At 46.4% G+C, this 18,885-nt stretch overlaps 2 protein-coding genes across 2 annotated transcripts in view; one reads left to right on the forward strand and one right to left on the reverse strand.

Annotated features, from left to right (window-relative positions):
• The window catches only part of LOC123758737 (zwei Ig domain protein zig-8), a 271,983-nt gene that overhangs the window by 226,075 nt on the left and 27,023 nt on the right, over positions 1-18,885 (reverse strand). The window lies entirely within an intron of this gene.
• LOC138367489 (uncharacterized protein DKFZp434B061-like) lies at positions 15-9,705 on the forward strand. Its single transcript, XM_069329159.1, has 3 exons — positions 15-33; positions 8,866-9,232; positions 9,345-9,705. The coding sequence occupies exons 1-3, from the start codon at positions 15-17 to the stop codon at positions 9,703-9,705; spliced, it is 747 nt and encodes a 248-aa protein (XP_069185260.1).

Genomic DNA, 18,885 nt, shown 5'->3' on the forward strand with positions numbered 1-18,885 from the left:
GTGCAAAACTTACAATGTTTGTTGAAGAGGAAGGTGAGTCCTGCAGCGCCGCTCAGCGGGCCAATAATGGCACCATTTTTAGTTAGCTTATATAAACAAGACTTTGTGGATATATATGATGTTAGTGGTGTGGTTCAAAATATTTATCGGAGAGAGAGAGAGAGAGAGAGAGAGAGAGAGAGAGAGAGAGAGAGAGAGAGAGAGAGAGAGAGAGAGAGAGAGAGAGAGAGAGAGAGGGAGAGAGAGAGAGAGAGAGAGAGAGATGAGAGAGAGAGAGAGAGAGAGAGAGAGAGAGAGGAACACAGCTTACAAACTGCAGCTGGAGAATATCGTCCACCTGGTGGTGTCTGTGAGGGGGGAGGGGGGGGGGGCAGGGGGCCAGAATAGTATTACAAAAGTTGAGACGACTGTCTTAGACAAGTGCAGCACACGACTACCGGTTCTGGCAGCACTCACCAGTCCTCACTCAGGACCTGCTGTGTTCATCCAGGTGTCACGCTAAAGACTATCAAGCCAACAGTCTTCATGCTAAGGTCAATGTAGCCAGCAGTGTCAGTGAGGCAAGGCGGTAGGATCGAACCCGCATCCCAGGACTCCCCAGACTCTACCGAGTGAGTTATGATGAGCTCAAGAGTATCAGGAGCAGATGTTCTACATCACCTTACTCGGATCTCATTCTGCAAACGCATAATGTTTATTGCTGGACTGGTCGACACAGGGGACGGCCTCGCTTCATGCAGGTCGGCGTTCGATCCTAGATTGTCCAAGTGGTTGGGCATAGTTCTTTCACTCCGTCTTCATATCTCTACTGCTTGTCCGGATATCCGAACTTCTTGTCTTCATGTCCCCAGTTTCTTGTCCTCATATCTCATGTCCTCGTCCTCATGTCCCAGTTCTTAGTCTGTCTCATATCCACTTCAAGTACCACATAATCAACTCATTACCTTGCCTTACCAGCCTCTAATGCGGCTACCAATAAAGTACCACACACACACTACACCAAGACACCTTACCAGCCTCTAATGCGGCTACCAATAAAGTACCACACACACACACACTACACCAAGACAATCATCAGTGCAAGAAAATGCTTAAATTTTATATTTATTCAAATAGTTAAAAAGTTCGCAGGTGGAGATTTTTTAGCAGTTATTACAGGCGTGATACTCGAGGTGCTCGGCCCTCCACAACCACATTTCGGTCCGTCCTGGACCATTCTCAAGTGGACTTGAGAATGGTCCAGGACGGACCGAAACGTCGTTGTCCCTTCACTTTCTAGTGTGTGTGGTCTGGTCAACATACTTCACCCACGTTACTATGACTCATCGCCTGCACTAGGAGTGCATATTTAGGACTAGGGCAGACGAGGGCTTATTTAGGACTAGGGCAGACGAGGGCTTATGTAGGACTAGGTTAGGTTTTGGGTTAGGGTAATATGTGGGGTGTTGGTGGAGGGGTCTCTAGTGGAACTGGTGGAGGAGGATTAATGTTGACATGGAGACATTAGTTGATGATAGCGAGTATACCGACAGACGAGGCGATTGACAGTGGAAGTGTTCGAGGGGAATGGGAACTGGGGATGTGTGGGAAGGGGGGAGAGAAGAGTTGGAAAGGGAAGAGTAGGTAAGGGGACAGGCAGCAGCAGCAGCAGGCAGCAGCAGCAGCAGGCAGCAGCAGCAGCAGCAGCAGCAGCAGCAGCAGCAGCAGCAGCAGCAGGCAGCAGACAGTGGAGGTGACAGGTGCAACCATCACCAAGGTTTACGGGTCGCTCTCCTCACGTAATTACCACACGAGTGAGGTCGTAGGCCCGAGGCCCTGACTTAAGACGACCCTTTACACGAGTGTTGTCTGGAGACCCTGACTTAAGACGACCCTTAACACGAGTGTTGTCTGGAGACCCTGACTTAAGACGACCCTTAACACAAGTGTTGTCTGGAGACCCTAACTTAAGACGACCCTTAACACAAGTGTTGTCTGGAGAACCCCCCCCCCATCTCTCTCTCTCTCTCTCTCTCTCTCTCTCTCTCTCTCTCTCTCTCTCTCTCTCTCTCTCTCTCTCTCTCTCTCTCTCTCTCTATTTCTCTCTCTCTCTCTATTTCTCTCTCTCTCTCTCTCTCTATTTCTCTCTCTCTCTCTATTTTTTTTTCTCTCTCTCTCTCTCTCTCTCTCTCTCTCTCTCTCTCTCTCTCTCTCTCTCTCTCTCTCTCTCTCTCTCTCTCTCTCTCTCTCTCTCTCTATTTCTCTCTCTCTCTCTCTCTCTCTCTCTCTCTCTCTCTCTCTCTCTCTCTCTATTTCTCTCTCTCTCTCTCTATTTCTCTCTCTCTCTCTCCCTCTCTCTCTCTCTCTCTCTCTCTCTCTCTCTCTCTCTCTCTCTCTCTCTCTCTCTCTCTCTCTCTCTCTCTCTCTCTCTCTCTCTCTCTCTCTCACACACAGTTGCATACATACAACTGGAAGAGATTCTTCAGCCTTGCTCTTGACAGGCGAACAATTTGGTTTAGCATGTAAATGGCAAGATTAAAACCATTTGTTTGTTGGTGGGAAATCCGAGGTCGACTCTACACCCCCCCCCCAACACACACACATCGGGGGTGGGGGGGGGGGTGGCTCGTGGCTGAGTGGACAGCGCTTGGTGGTCGTAGCCCTAATGCCCCAGGTTCGATTCCCAGCAGAGGCGGAAACAAATGGGCAGTTTCTTTCACCCCGATCGTTCTGTTCACCTGGCAGTAAACAGGTACCTGGGAGCCAGACAGCTGCTACGGGCTGCTTACTGGGGATGTGTACTCACCTGTTTGTGTCTGCAGGATCGAGTATTGACTCTTGGATCCCGCCTTTCGAGCCATCGGTTGTTTACAGCAATGACTCCTGTCCCATTTCTATATCATATCTCGTTTTAAAATTCTGAATAGAATTTGCTTCCACAACCTGCTCCATAAGTGCATTCCATTTTCCCACTACTCTCACGCTAAAGGAAAACTTCCTAAAATCTCTGTTACTCATCTGAGTTTGAGCTTCCACCCATGTCCCCTCGTTCAGTTACTATTCCGTGAGTACATTTCGTCTATTTCCACTCTGTCAATCTCCCCTAAGTATTTTATATGTTTCTATCATATCTCCTCTCTCCCTCCTTTTCTCTAGTGTCGTAAGGTTCAGTTCCCTCAGACGCTCTTCATATCCCATCCCTCGTAACTCTGGGACAAGCCTCGTCGCCAACCTCTGAACCTTCTCCAGTTTCCTTATGTGTTTCTTCAGGTGGGGGCTCCATGATGGCGCGGCATACTCTGAGACTGGTCTCACGTAGGCAGTGTAAAGCGCCCTAAAAGCCTCCTCACTTAGGTTTCTGAATAAAGTTCTAATTTTCGCCAGCGTAGAGTACGCTGCTGTCGTTATCCTATTTATATGTGCCTCATGAGTTAGATTAGGTGTCACATCCACTCCCAGGTCTCTTTCTCGAATCGTTACAGGTAGGCAGTTCCCCTTCATTGTGTACTGTCCCTTTGGTCGCCTTAACTTTACATTTGCTCGTATTGAACTCCAGTAGCCATTTCTATGATAATCTTTGCAACCTGTTCAAGTCCTCTTGGAGGATCCTACAATCCTCATCTGTTACAACTCTTTTCATCAACTTTGCTTCATCCGCAAACATTGACATGTATGATTCCACTCCTGTAAACATATCATTTATGTAAATTAGAAAGAGGATTGGCCCCAGCACCGATCCTTGAGGTACTCCACTTGTTACTGTTCGCCAGTCCGACTTCTCGCCCCTTACCACTACCCTCTGGCTCCTTCCTGTTAGGTAGTTCCTCACCCATGCTAGGGCCTTTCCGCTTACTCCTGCCTGCCTCTCAAGTTTGAATAGCAGTCTCATGTGCGGTACTGTATCAAAGGCCTTTTGGCAGTCAAGAAATATGCAGTCTGCCCAGCCTTCTCTGTGCTGCCTTATCCTTGTTACTTTGTCTTAGAATTCTAAAAGGTTTGTGTGTGTGTACTCACCTAGTTGTACTCACCTAGTTGTGTTTGCGGGGGTTGAGCTCTGGCTCTTTGGTCCCGCCTCTCAACCGTCAATCAACAGGTGTACAGATTCCTGAGCCTATCGGGCTCTGTCATATCTACACTTGAAACTGTGTATGGAGTGAGCCTCCACCACATCACCCCCTAATGCATTCCATTTGTCAACCACTCTGACACTAAAAAAGTTCTTTCTAATATCTCTGTGGCTCATTTGGGCACTCAGTTTCCACCTGTGCCCCCTTGTGCGTGTTCCCCTTGTGTTAAATAGACTGTCTTTATCTACCCTATCAATCCTCTTCAGAATCTTGAATGTGGTGATCATGTCCCCCCTAACTCTTCTGTCTTCCAGCGAAGTGAGGTTTAATTCCCGTAGTCTCTCCTCGTAGCTCATACCTCTCAGCTCGGGTACTAGTCTGGTGGCAAACCTTTGAACCTTTTCCAGTTTAGTCTTATCCTTGACTAGATATGGACTCCATGCTGGGGCTGCATACTCCAGGATTGGCCTGACATATGTGGTATACAAAGTTCTGAATGATTCTTTACACAAGTTTCTGAATGCCGTTCGTATGTTGGCCAGCCTGGCATATGCCGCTGATGTTATCCGCTTGATATGTGCTGCAGGAGACAGGTCTGGCGTGATATCAACCCCCAAGTCTTTTTCCTTCTCTGACTCCTGAAGAATTTCCTCTCCCAAATGATACCTTGTATCTGGCCTCCTGCTCCCTACACCTATCTTCATTACATTACATTTGGTTGGGTTAAACTCTAACAACCATTTGTTCGACCATTCCTTCAGCTTGTCTAGGTCTTCTTGAAGCCTCAAACAGTCCTCTTCTGTTTTAATCCTTCTCATAATTTTAGCATCGTCCGCAAACATTGAGAGAAATGAATCGATACCCTCCGGGAGATCATTTACATATATCAGAAACAAGATAGGACCGAGTACAGAGCCCTGTGGGACTCCACTGGTGACTTCACGCCAATCGGAGGTCTCACCCCTCACCGTAACTCTCTGCTTCCTATTGCTTAGATACTCCCTTATCCACTGGAGCACCTTACCAGCTACACCTGCCTGTCTCTCCAGCTTATGTACCAGCCTCTTATGCGGTACTGTGTCAAAGGCTTTCCGACAATCCAAGAAAATGCAGTCCGCCCAGCCCTCTCTTTCTTGCTTAATCTGTGTCACCTGATCGTAGAATTCTATCAAGCCTGTAAGGCAAGATTTACCCTCCCTGAATCCATGTTGGCGATTTGTCACGAAGTCCCTTCTCTCCAGATGTGTTACCAGGTTTTTTCTCACGATCTTCTCCATCACCTTGCATGGTATACAAGTCAAGGACACTGGCCTGTAGTTCAGTGCCTCTTGTCTGTCGCCCTTTTTGTATATTGGGACCACATTCGCCGTCTTCCATATTTCTGGTAGGTCTCCCGTCTCTAGTGATTTACTATACACTATGGAGAGTGGCAAGCAAAGTGCCTCTGCACACTCTTTCAGTACCCATGGTGAGATCCCATCTGGACCAACCGCCTTTCTAACATCCAGATCCAGCAGGTGTCTCTTGACCTCCTCTCTCGTAATTTCGAACTCCTCCAAGGCCGCCTGGTTTACCTCCCTTTCTCCTAGCACAGTGACCTCACCCTGTTCTATTGTGAAGACCTCCTGGAACCTCTTGTTGAGTTCCTCACACACCTCTCTGCCATTCTCTGTATACCTGTCCTCGCCTGTTCTAAGTTTCAATACCTGTTCTTTCACTGTTGTTTTCCTTCTGATGTGACTGTGGAGTAGCTTTGGTTCGGTCTTGGCTTTGTTTGCTATATCATTTTCAAAATTTTTCTCTGCTTCTCTTCTCACCCTGACGTACTCATTCCTGGTTCTCTGGTATCTCTCCCTGCTGTCTGGTGTTCTGTTATTCCGGAAGTGTGTGTGTGTGTGTGTGTGTGTGTGTGTGTGTGTGTGTGTGTGTGTGTGTGTGTGTGTGTGTGTGTGTGTGTGTGTGTGTGTGTGTGTGTGTGTGTGTGTACTCACCTAGTTGTACTCACCTAGTTGTGTTTGCGGGGGTTGAGCTCTGGCTCTTTGGTCCCGCCTCTCAACCGTCAATCAACAGGTGTACAGATTCCTGAGCCTATCGGGCTCTGTCATATCTACACTTGAAACTGTGTATGGAGTCAGCCTCCACCACATCACCCCCTAATGCATTCCATTTGTCAACCACTCTGACACTAAAAAAGTTCTTTCTAATATCTCTGTGGCTCATTTGGGCACTCAGTTTCCACCTGTGTCCCCTTGTGCGTGTTCCCCTTGTGTTAAATAGACTGTCTTTATCTACCCTATCAATCCCCTTCAGAATCTTGAATGTGGTGATCATGTCCCCCCTAACTCTTCTGTCTTCCAGCGAAGTGAGGTTTAATTCCCGTAGTCTCTCCTCGTAGCTCATACCTCTCAGCTCGGGTACTAGTCTGGTGGCAAACCTTTGAACCTTTTCCAGTTTAGTCTTATCCTTGACTAGATATGGACTCCATGCTGGGGCTGCATACTCCAGGATTGGCCTGACATATGTGGTATACAAAGTTCTGAATGATTCTTTACACAAGTTTCTGAATGTGTGTGTGTGTGTGTGTGTGTGTGTGTGTGTGTGTGTGTGTGTGTGTGTGTGTGCGTGCGTGTGTGTGTGTGTGTGTGTGTGTGTGTGTGTGTGTGTGTGTGTGTGTGTGTGTGTGTGTGTGTGTGTGTGCGTGTGTGTGTGTGTGTGTGTGTGTGTATGTGTGTGTGTGTGTGTGTGTGTGTGTGTGTGTGTGTGTGTGTGTGTGTGTGTGTGTGCGTGTGTGTGTGCGTGTGTGTGTGTGTGTGTGTGTGTGTGTGTGTGTGTGTGTGTGTGTGTGTGTATGTGTGTGTGTGTGTGTGTGTGTGTGTGTGTGTGTGTGTGTGTGTGTGTGTGTGCGTGTGTGTGTGTGTGTGTGTGTGTGTGTGTGTGTGTGTGTGTGTGTGTGTGTGTGTGTGTGTGTGTGTGTGTGTGTGTGTGTATGTGTGTGTGTGTGTGTGTGTGTGTGTGTGTGTGTGTGTGTGTGTGTGTGTGTGCGTGTGTGTGTGTATGTGTGTGTGTGTGTGTGTGTGTACTCTCCTAGTTGTGCTTGCGGGGGTTGAGCTCTGGCTCTTTGGTCCCGCCTCTCAACTGTCAATCAACTGGTGTACAGGTTCCTGAGCCTACTGGGCTCTATCATATCTTCATTTGAAACTGTGTATGGAGTCAGCCTCCACCACATCATTACTTAATGCATTCCACTTGTTAACTACTGACACTGAAAAAAATCTTTCTAATGTCTCTTCGGCTCATTTGGATACTAAGTTTCCACATGTGTCCTTTTGTTCTTGTTCCACCCGTGCTGAAGAGTTTGTCTTTATCCACCCTGTCAATTTCCCTGAGAATTTTGTAGGTGGTTATCATGTCTCCCCTTACTCTTGTGTTTTCCAGGGACGTGATGTTCAGCTCCCTTAGCCTTTCCTCGTAGCTCATACCTCTCGAGTTCCGTGACGAGTCTGGTGGCGTACCGCTGAATCTTCTCTAACTTTGTCTTGTGTTTAACTAGGTATGGACACCAGGCTGGAGCTGCATGTGTGCGTGTTAGAGACAAATATATGTAGACGATATCACAGAGAAAAAATAAATTGCTTAGAAAGGCGGGGTCCAAGAGCTAATAGCTTGATTCTGCAGACACAAATGATAAACGCACACACACACACACACACACCCACACACACACACACACACACACACACACACACACACACACACACACACACACACACACACACACACACACACACACACACACACACACACCCACACACACACACACACACACACACACACACCCACACACACACACACACACACACACACACACACACACACACACACACACACACACACACACACACACACACACACACACACACACACTCACACACACACCTGCTCCTCCCACAAACATACACCCGTACTCCCAGACATAAACACCCCCCCCCCTCTTCCCTCACACACATAAAGAACCCTTAAAAATCTCTTTTCAAAGAGAAACGAAATCCATAAATTTATGCGAGTGTTTAAGTGGACTCAGAGTTCCAAACTTAGGAAAGATGGTGGAGCAGCCGTCGTCTGGGGAGTTGTCTTGAACTTTCCCAGAACAAAGAAAGTTAATTTTTTTTTCCTCATTACTTAAGGACATAAGAACATAAGAATTAAGGACACTGCAGAATGTCTATTAGCGTATCTTCCTAAGTTTATATGTTCATTTATGGTACAAATCACGGAGTAGCATAATAGACCAAGGATCACTGGATTGTTTCCAGCGTAGGGTAAACACATGAATGAGTTTGGGTGGAGATACATATACGAGCTGTCTCGTATAGGCCAATAGAACGGAGCTGTCTCGTATAGGCCAATAGAACGGAGCTGTCTCGTATAGGCCAATAGACCTCCAGCTTTCTTCATTCTTATGTTGTTCGTATGGTCTTAATTTACCCACGTGTTGTGACAATATATACCCACACCCTTATATTATATGTCCAAACTGTACTCTTTAAAAATGTGCAAATACGCGAAAACGCTCGGATTACTTTCGTTTTCACGTAATATAAATGGATACTTACGCATCTCTTCTGTGATGGAGTGTGTGGATGCAAGGCATTGTACACGAGACTGCTTCTCACTAGTGTGGAGCCTCTCTTTAATTTACAGCAGGTCGTGGACACGAATCTTAAATTAGTTGTGACTGATTCCATTCCTTGAACGATCTGACTTGTGAGATGTAAAGTGTTAACCATCCGGTAGTAGAGATAGAATTGTTTATACCAAGGCAAGAGCTTGTTTTGTAATCCCACTGATGTTCCTAGTGTTGGTAATCCCACTGATGCTCCTAGTGTTGGTAATCCCACTGATGTTCCTAGTGTTTGTAATCCTACTGATGCTCCTAGTGTTTGTAATCCCACTGATGCTCCTAGTGTTGGTAATCCCACTGATGCTCCTAGTGTTGGTAATCCCACTGATGCTCCTAGTGTTGGTAATCCCACTGATGCTCCTAGTGTTGGTAATCCCACTGATGCTCCTAGTGTTGGTAATCCCACTGATGCTCCTAGTGTTGGTAATCCCACTGATCCTCCTAGTGTTTGTAATCCCACTGATCCTCCTAGTGTTTGTAATCCCACTGATGCTCCTAGTGTAGTGTTTGTAATCCCACTGATGCTCCTAGTGTAGTGTTTGTAATCCCACTGATGCTCCTAGTGTTTGTAATCCCACTGATGCTCCTAGTGTTTGTAATCCCACTGATGCCCCTAGTGTTTGTAATCCCACTGATGCTCCTAGTGTTTGTAACCCCACTGATGCTCCTAGTGTTTGTAATCCTACTGGTGCTCCTAGTGTTTGTAACCCCACTGATGTTCCTAGTGTTGGTAATCCCACTGATGCTCCTAGTGTTTGTAATCCTACTGATGCTCCTAGCGTTTGTAATCCTACTGATGCTCCTAGTGTTTGTAATCCCACTGATGCTCCTAGTGTTGGTAATCCCACTGATGTTCCTAGTGTTTGTAATCCTACTGATGCTCCTAGTGTTTGTAATCCCACTGATGCTCCTAGTGTTGGTAATCCCACTGATGTTCCTAGTGTAGTGTTTGTAATCCCACTGGTGCTCCTAGTGTAGTGTTTGTAATCCCACTGATGCTCCTAGTGTAGTGTTGGTAATCCCACTGATGCTCCTAGTGTAGTGTTGGTAATCCCACTGATGCTCCTAATGTTTGTAATCCTACTGATGCTCCTAGTGTGTGTAATCCCACTGATGCTCCTAGTGTTGGTAATCCCACTGATGTTCCTAGTGTTTGTAATCCTACTGATACTCCTAGTGCTTGTAATCCCACTGATGCTCCTAGTGTTGGTAATCCCACTGATGTTCCTAGTGTTTGTAATCCTACTGATGCTCCTAGTGTTTGTAAGCCCACTGATGCTCCTAGTGTGGTAATCCCACTGATGCTCCTAGTGTAGTGTTTGTAATCCCACTGGTGCTCCTAGTGTAGTGTTTGTAATCCCACTGATGCTCCTAGTGTAGTGTTGGTAATCCCACTGATGCTCCTAGTGTTTGTAATCCTACTGATGCTCCTAGTGTTTGTAATCCCACTGATGCTCCTAGTGTTGGTAATCCCACTGATGATCCTAGTGAAGTGTTTGTAATCCCACTGATGCTCCTAGTGTAGTGTTGGTAATCCCACTGATGCTCCTAGTGAAGTGTTTGTAATCCCACTGATGCTCCTAGTGTAGTGTTTGTAATCCCACTGATGCTCCTAGTGTTTGTAATCCCACTGATGCTCCTAGTGTTGGTAATCCCACTGATCCTCCTAGAGAAGCAGCAAGGTAAAAGATGTTGTCCATCATCAGACCATCTTAAGCCTGTCTCTAGAAACTCTCTTACGAGCTTCATATTGTCTCCCTCCAGTTATATATATATCTTCTGTGAGATTACCAGCACTCTGATCTCCTGCACAATATTACCAGTACTGTGATCTCTCCACGCTGGAGCAATAATGGTCTTAACATCTAGAGGAAAGTGTCAAACGTAATGTAATATGACTTAGCGAGCAGGCTTGCTCAGTCCTACAGGACCACCAGCGTGTCCTACAGGACCACCAGTGTGTCCTACAGGACCACTAGTGTGTCCTACAGGACCACCAGTGTGTCTTACAGGACCACCAGTGTGTCCTACAGGACCACTAGTGTGTCCTATAGGACCACCAGCGTGTCCTACAGGACCACCAGTGTGTCCTACAGGACCACCAGTGTGTCCTACAGGACCACTAGTATGTCCTACAGGACCACCAGTGTGTCCTACAGGACCACCAGTGTGTCCTACAGGACCACCAGTGTGTCCTACAGGACCACCAGTGTGTCCTACAGGACCACCAGTGTGTCTTACAGGACCACCAGCGTGTCCTACAGGACCACCAGTGTGTCCTACAGGACCACCAGTGTGTCTTACAGGACCACCAGCGTGTCCTACAGGACCACCAGTGTGTCCTACAGGACCACCAGTGTGTCCTACAGGACCACCAGTGTGTCCTACAGGACCACCAGTGTGTCCTACAGGACCACCAGTGTGTCCTACAGGACCACCAGCGTGTCCTACAGGACCACCAGTGTGTCCTACAGGACCACCAGTGTGTCCTACAGGACCACCAGCGTGTCCTACAGGACCACCAGTGTGTCCTACAGGACCACCAGTGTGTCCTACAGGACCACCAGTGTGTCCTACAGGACCACCAGTGTGTCCTACAGGACCACCAGCGTGTCCTACAGGACCACCAGTGTGTCCTACAGGACCACCAGTGTGTCCTACTGGACCACCAGTGTGTCCTGCAGGACCACCAGTGTGTCCTACAGGACCACCAGTGTGTCCTACTGGACCACCAGTGTGTCCTGCAGGACCACCAGCGTGTCCTACAGGACCACCAGTGTGTCCTACAGGACCACCAGTGTGTCCTACAGGACCACCAGCGTGTCCTACAGGACCACCAGTGTGTCCTACAGGACCACCAGTGTGTCCTACAGGACCACCAGCGTGTCCTACAGGACCACCAGCGTGTCCTACAGGACCACCAGTGTGTCCTACAGGACCACCAGTGTGTCCTACAGGACCACCAGCGTGTCCTACAGGACCACCAGTGTGTCCTACAGGACCACCAGCGTGTCCTACAGGACCACCAGTGTGTCCTACAGGACCACCAGTGTGTCCTACAGGACCACCAGTGTGTCCTACAGGACCACCAGTGTGTCCTACAGGACCACCAGTGTGTCCTACAGGACCACCAGTGTGTCCTACAGGACCACCAGTGTGTCCTACAGGACCACCAGCGTGTCCTACAGGACCACCAGCGTGTCCTACAGGACCACGAGTGCGTCTCTTGTCGTCCTCCTCTGCCCTTTGTGGTGATAATTGTCTTCCATAGTTGTGACCATTACTTTATAACGAAGCCTCTCCATCTCTATCCATTTCTAAATCTGTAAAGGAAGCAAATCCTTCACCAAGAGTTGTGTTTACCGAAGTCCACAAGTTGTCAGCAAGAAGGTCTCTCTCATGGGTCTGGTTATTGACTCTTGTCCCGTTGATTTTCAGAGTTGTTTTTGTAGTGAAATTTTAATGTCTGTTCTATTGGGTCTGTTATTTACACAACCCCTTGGTGTTGGCCAATACTATAGCTTGGAATTGTCTGACGGGGACATTCCCAGTGGACTTATCTTTCTTGGAGGCCAGCAGAGGCGGGGTGATGGGAGGAGTGGCGTGCAGGGAGGAGTGCGTGTGCTCTACACACGCACTCTTGAGTGCTCTAGAGACGCCTGCCGCTGACACTCGTACATACAGGTCACACACAATTATCATGTTGCTATTGTTGCGGCCTTGTGTTCGTCTGGTGAGGGACGGCCTTGCCCTCACGGCTACCTCTCTACCAGCTTGCTAGAGAATATGTTGAGCGTTGTTGCTGCGTGTGTACTGTGCCCGCACACGCTTCTCTCAGCCTGCTCCTCTCACGGACAGTTCTCTCAAGTGTGGCTGGCAGTGTGTGTGGGAGAGACCTTGTGAGTGCCGGTGGCTGGCACCACCACAACATGTAGACTCGGAGCTTTGTAATGTATTCGTGGTTGGAGTTTCCTTCCCTCGTCACTGTTGAATGTTGTGGCCAGGGTAGCTATAGGGATACACCGGTGACCAAGGTCACCTGCAGGGTGCCGCGTACTCTACTGGCCCACTGGAAAACGTCCCTGGACTCTTCGTGATCTTCAGGCTCTTATCCCAAAGAGAACTTTGATATATGGACAAATATACTAAGGGTACTGGAGCGTAGCGTTCACTGACCGACTCAAAGACCATGTGAACGAAAATTTCGGCTACAAACGCTGACGCTTCAACTGTTGTTTCTCTTGTCGATATATGTCCGGCCGTCATATTGTAAAATCTTGTCTCTGGTGATGTGTTGGATAGCTGCTTGTGCGGCCTTTATTGGTGGTGGCCACACTCCGGCCACTCCCACCTCTCCTCTTGTCTCACTTTTATGCATGTCGAAGAGTTCGGCTGCTTTTGTTGGTGCTTCACGTTGTGGTATACTGGGATAGAGACCACATCCAGGGGGGAATGGCAGGTCCCCGGCACGACTGGGTCTCTCATGTTTTGGAGTCGTGCCAGAAAGTCCGCTGTATCCTGCAGTCTTTCCGACAGGAACTCCAGCAAAGCGTGCGCCGCGCTGTACATGCTAGGTCAGTGGGCCTTGTGGGGGCGTGACACCCACTAGGTACTGGTCTCCCTCGCCAGGTGTTTGTTGTTTCCTGTAGCACTTTGTGGACTTTTGGCAGTACATAAAGAGAGGGAATCTCTGGCTCAAGGCCAACAAAACCGTCTCGAGGTGTTGCTTCCAGTAGACCGTCGCCGCTAAATTATAATGTTTCTGATCATTTTGCTTCTTGTCTTTGGTATTCGTGTTGCTTCCTTGAATTTGCATCAAGACCTGTCATTCTGATTCATTCCACTTGTCTGCTACTGTGCCGCTGGAGCACTTGCATCTTTACATCCTTATTGCTCATCTCAGAACATCACACCTGCATGGATATTGCTGTGTATTTGCACTTTTGAATTCACTTTCCCTCTGCCTCCGAAGGTGTAAAGTTGTACCTTAGCGAAACGCGTCAGGCTAATTAAAAGTGCAAAACGGTCTTTGGAGAGAGTTAATTTCTTCAACTTTTACCCAGATGAAAAAAACTGTCACAATTTCTGTATTATTTCCGAAAATTAAGTGTAATGACGCGTGTTTACATTACTCATAACATGTTGACTTCTTCATGATGTACACACACACACACACACACACACACACACACACACACACACACACACACACACACACACACACACACACACACACACACACACACACACACGCACACACACACACACACACACACACACACACACACACACACACACACACACACACACACACACACACACGTGTGTGTGTGTGTCCAAATGCCCAATCTCTGTGCCCAAATGAGCCACAGAGATATTAGAAAGAACTTTTTTAGTGTCAGAGTGGTTGACAAATGGAATGCATTAGGAAGTGATGTGGTGGAGGCTGACTCCATACACAGTTTCAAGTGTAGATATGATAGAGCCCAATAGGCTCAGGAACCTGTACACCAGTTGATTGACAGTTGAGAGGCGGGACCAAAGAGCCAGAGCTCAACCCCCGCAAGCACAACTAGGTGAGTACACACACACACACACACACACACACACACACACACACACACACACACACACACACACACACACACACACACACACACACACACACATGTTTATGCATATACAGTATATAATTGTATCATTATTACTGTCATTAGTTATTTGTTAATATTAATATATATTTTCCACTGTATAATATATATATATATATATATATATATATATATATATATATATATATATATATATATATATATATATATATACACAGTTGGCAAGAGCGCGTCTGGGAACACTCAGCGCACACTCAGTGTTCGAACCCTCATGACGGCTCCTGTGGATTCGTCCATTGATATCTCACGTTATTGTCATCTCTGTGTAATATAACATTTTAATATATTTAAATACTAACGAAATATATATATATATATATATATATATATATATATATATATATATATATATATATATATATATATATATATATATATATATATATATATATATATATCCCTGAAACACTCAAGGTAGAGCAATTACTACAGTTAAATCATTGAAATAAATATTAAAATGTATATAACTTAAGGTGCCAATATAGACCAATTGAAGCTTGGCACTGGAAGTTGGCACCATTGGGCAACAGTGCCACATATATTGCCAATTAATATTAATAACCCTGCACTAAAAAATAATGGAACGGATTCAACCCCAAAAAATATATGAAACATTGATTGAAAAATCGCTTGAAATTTGGAAAAGAACGGGAGAAAAAGGATTATAATTTGTTGTGAGTTTGAGAGGTATAATATTTCATCCTTCATGTCAACCTCGGAACATTTTAAAGTGCAATTACAAGTGTCGTCTTGTGAGATCAAAATATATGGCTTTACACATTGTCTTACAGTCCTCAGTCCACTTATAAGTGTTATGTCTTAGAACTGTCCGTGCTGTGTTTTCCGGTAACTTCCTCTGACTGTTGTGTTCAACAGTGTGACGATAATCTCCTTCAAGAGATTGAGCCTGCTCTTCCCTTCATAACTACGTCGTCACAATTATATAATACGACTATGGAAGAAATGTCCAACAACGACAACAACACCAGCAAGGCTTGCCAGGGTGAGCAAAACGTATGCAGCCAGCCACCTGCTCGAACTCCAACCACCAAACTACCCGTTGATCGCTACGGCTCCGCTGATTGGTCGCCGGTCTGGCTGCACCTGCCTCGCCCCCCCCCAATACTACCTGATGTCTGGGGTCGCCCCAACATCAGTCCTCAGAATGTTCAGTGCTTTCGTGGCCAGCACTCCTCCCAGCTAGACGTTAGCGTGTACTGAGAGAGGTGGTGGCTTTAAGCCAATATTCCAGCACCTCCCACTTACCTTTGTGTTGCACTTCTTGTTATTTTGCCTTAACGTAACTTTTCATTGTGTCATTTAAGTATTCTTATTATTTTGATTGATTGATTTTATTATAAGAATTTGTTTGTGCATTATTTTCATGTTTTGATTTATTTAACGTAATTAAAATTTCATTGTTAAAGTTTACTTGTGTTTTGTGTGTCTTCTCCTTACCTTACCACAGACGAAGTTCCAGTTTTTCTATTTTTTTTTATAACTATGTGACGAGGCCATACCCCTAGCCTTAAACAGCCGAACACCAACGCGTTACCGTCACAAGTTATATGGGGGCCTGTCCGGGAGCTTCACTCAGGTACTGGTGTCAAGTGGTAATTTATGGTAAGCGTATTTAACTTTGTTAACGTAGCTTTACTATTTTTCATTCAATTTCATTTTTTATAAGGTGCGGTGTATTGTGCATTACGAGAGTAACATATAGTGAAGGTGAGACAACTTTGGATTACGTGGTGACTGTAGGCCGCAGTCATACTCTTAATTGGTCATCTCTCCCTCCTTGTTATTACTCGTATTTACCATCTATGTCCCTTGAATATTTCTCATTCTGACAGATCATCATATTGGTACCCTGGTACTGTGGTCTGCCCCGGGTCAAGAGTACCCAATCTTCTGCAATCTGACTGTAGGAGGACAAAGAGGGCCATAGTTCCTCTAGCTCGAACTTTAGTTGCTGAATTGGGACCTCAGCAGCAGTTCTCGTCACCAGTTGACACCTCGCACCCCTACACGTCAGTCAGAGATGATGATACATACAACGGTAGGGAATTAGCTTATTTTTTCAGAGCACAAAAGTTCGCTAATTCTGTAAGTATCATATTAAATTCAGTAGGAAAAACTTGCTTTATGTCCTATAGAGACTCGGCAAGGTATGCCTACATCCTTGGACTACCAATTTTACTTTTGAAGCATTTAACTGTTTCATTTGTTTTCGAAACTTTGTTTCATTTGTTAGTAGGATTTTCTTGCCCTTATTCTCTTACATGAGTACCGGGTACAAGATTTCCTGCGCCCTTGATTTAATTTAATCATTTAATATCTTTCACTTAACTTTAATTGTTAAAGATCACACAGGATAGGTGCCAGTTGCCACGTTGTCCTGTTTCTGACATTTCATTATTGAACATTCGTGTACCTTTATTTGCTAATTTCACCATGTTTCGTCTCCAAACTTTCCGTGCAAATCCAGCAGGTGAAATAGGGACTTTAAGTCGTGCCAAGAGGACTGAATTACAAACTCTTGCACATGAGTATCAACTAGAAGTTCCCTACCAAGCCAACAAAAATGACCTACACAACCTGTTGCTGGATTACTATTTAGAGCAAGGTAAGATAGACTCTGAAACTCATGAAACTTACTATATTGCAGATAAAACTGACTTGGCAACAATGAAACTTAAACTAGAGCTGGCTAAGATTGAACGTGAGCAGCAAAGGGAAGCCCGCGAACAACAAGAACGAGCGGCTGCCATAAGAAGGGAAGAACAAGAACGCGAAGCTGCTTTGAGGAGGGAAGAACAAGAACGAGAAATCACCCTCAGAGAACGCGAAGCTGCTTTGAGGAGAGAAGAACACGAACGAGGACTCGCCCTCCACGAACGTGAGGTTGCACTACTCCGTGAACGTGAACGCTTACAGCTTGAAACCAAACAACGCGAGTTGGAAATACAACGCGAACATGACAAGCAACAAGCGACTCTGGCTCTTGAGTGTCGTCAACGGGAATACACGTTGGAAACTTCACACCTCGCTCAACGCCAGCAAGCTACTGCCAATCTTCCCGTCAGTTTTAATATATCACATGCAAGTAAGTTAATGCCATCCTTTGTAGAAGCAGAAGTTGATGTTTTTTTCACCACCTTTGAAACCCTTGCTAATCAACTCAGTTGGCCTGTCGACCAATGGGCCACACTTCTCAGAGTCCATCTTACAGGTAGAGCTGCAGTCACACTCAGTACTTTGGCGTCTGAGAATGACTACTACACTCTGAAACAAGCAGTGTTAGACGCCTACCTACTTTCCACAGAAAGTTATAGAAGGAAATTCCGTGACCACCTGAAGGCAAGTACCACTACCTTCCTCGAGTTTGCTAACACGAAACGGAGGTATTTCATGAAATGGCTGGAAGCAGCACATGTCTCTACTTTTGCAGAACTCGTCAACCTGATGCTTGTTGAAGAATTCTTGAGACGTGTGCCGCCTCCTGTCCGCCTCTACTTAGCAGATAAAGAAGAAACCGACTACCTGAAGTGTGCTAAGTCGGCCGACACTTACAGCCTCATCCACCGGCTGACACCTGAACCATCCTCCAGTAAGAAGTCGTGGTACAGTTACGAGAAGGTGAGCCCCGATCAAGCTGGTTCACAACTGTACTGCAAGTATTGTAGACTCTATGGACATACCATAGACAAGTGTGGTAAGTCTCAATACAAGGGAACCACTGACCAACAACGACCCAAACCAACTCCTCCTAAGTCCGGTAAGCCTGTGATGAATGTTGGTGTTGATGTTAATGATCTTTCTCTTTTCAGTAACCACCTGTATACTGGAACTGTCTCTGCCAACGGTTCAAATCCGGAGGGACGTTTCAAATTGAAGATCTTGAGGGACACAGCGGCTCTACAATCGATCATCTTGAAGTCGGCTGTGCCCAACATAGTCTACACCGGGGAAACAGTCTTCATCACTGACCTCACTGCTACCACTCCATACCCTCTCGCCAGAGTCCACCTGAATTGTCCCTACGTGAACGGGGAAGTCCAAGTCGCCGTCAGGGAAAAGCCTTTTCCCATGCCTGGAGTGCAACTTCTCCTAGGCAACGACTTGGCAGAAGACCTGCAACCGACCAACCTGATCGTCATGGACAAACCCCAGGTGTGTAACTCTGTGCCAATAAATCCTATTCTTGAGTATGTTCCAGCAGAGGTTCAAGAGAGTGATGAAGTTTCTCCTCCGGTTCTCGTGACCACCCGTACACAAGCCGCACGTCCACAGCCAGCTGACTCTACTGCTACCGCTGTCCCTCAAGACCCTCAGAAACTACTCCCGCATCTGACCAAGTTGGAGTTCCGTAAGTTGCAGAGGGAAGATCTTACTTTAACACCATTGTTTTTCCAGGCTGAGACTCAACCCGACAGTATTCCTGGGTTCTTCCTAGAGAACGACTTGCTCTACCGCAGATATAGAC

This window comes from Procambarus clarkii, chromosome 22 (assembly GCF_040958095.1).
Source record: "Procambarus clarkii isolate CNS0578487 chromosome 22, FALCON_Pclarkii_2.0, whole genome shotgun sequence".
Taxonomy (NCBI): domain Eukaryota; kingdom Metazoa; phylum Arthropoda; class Malacostraca; order Decapoda; family Cambaridae; genus Procambarus; species Procambarus clarkii.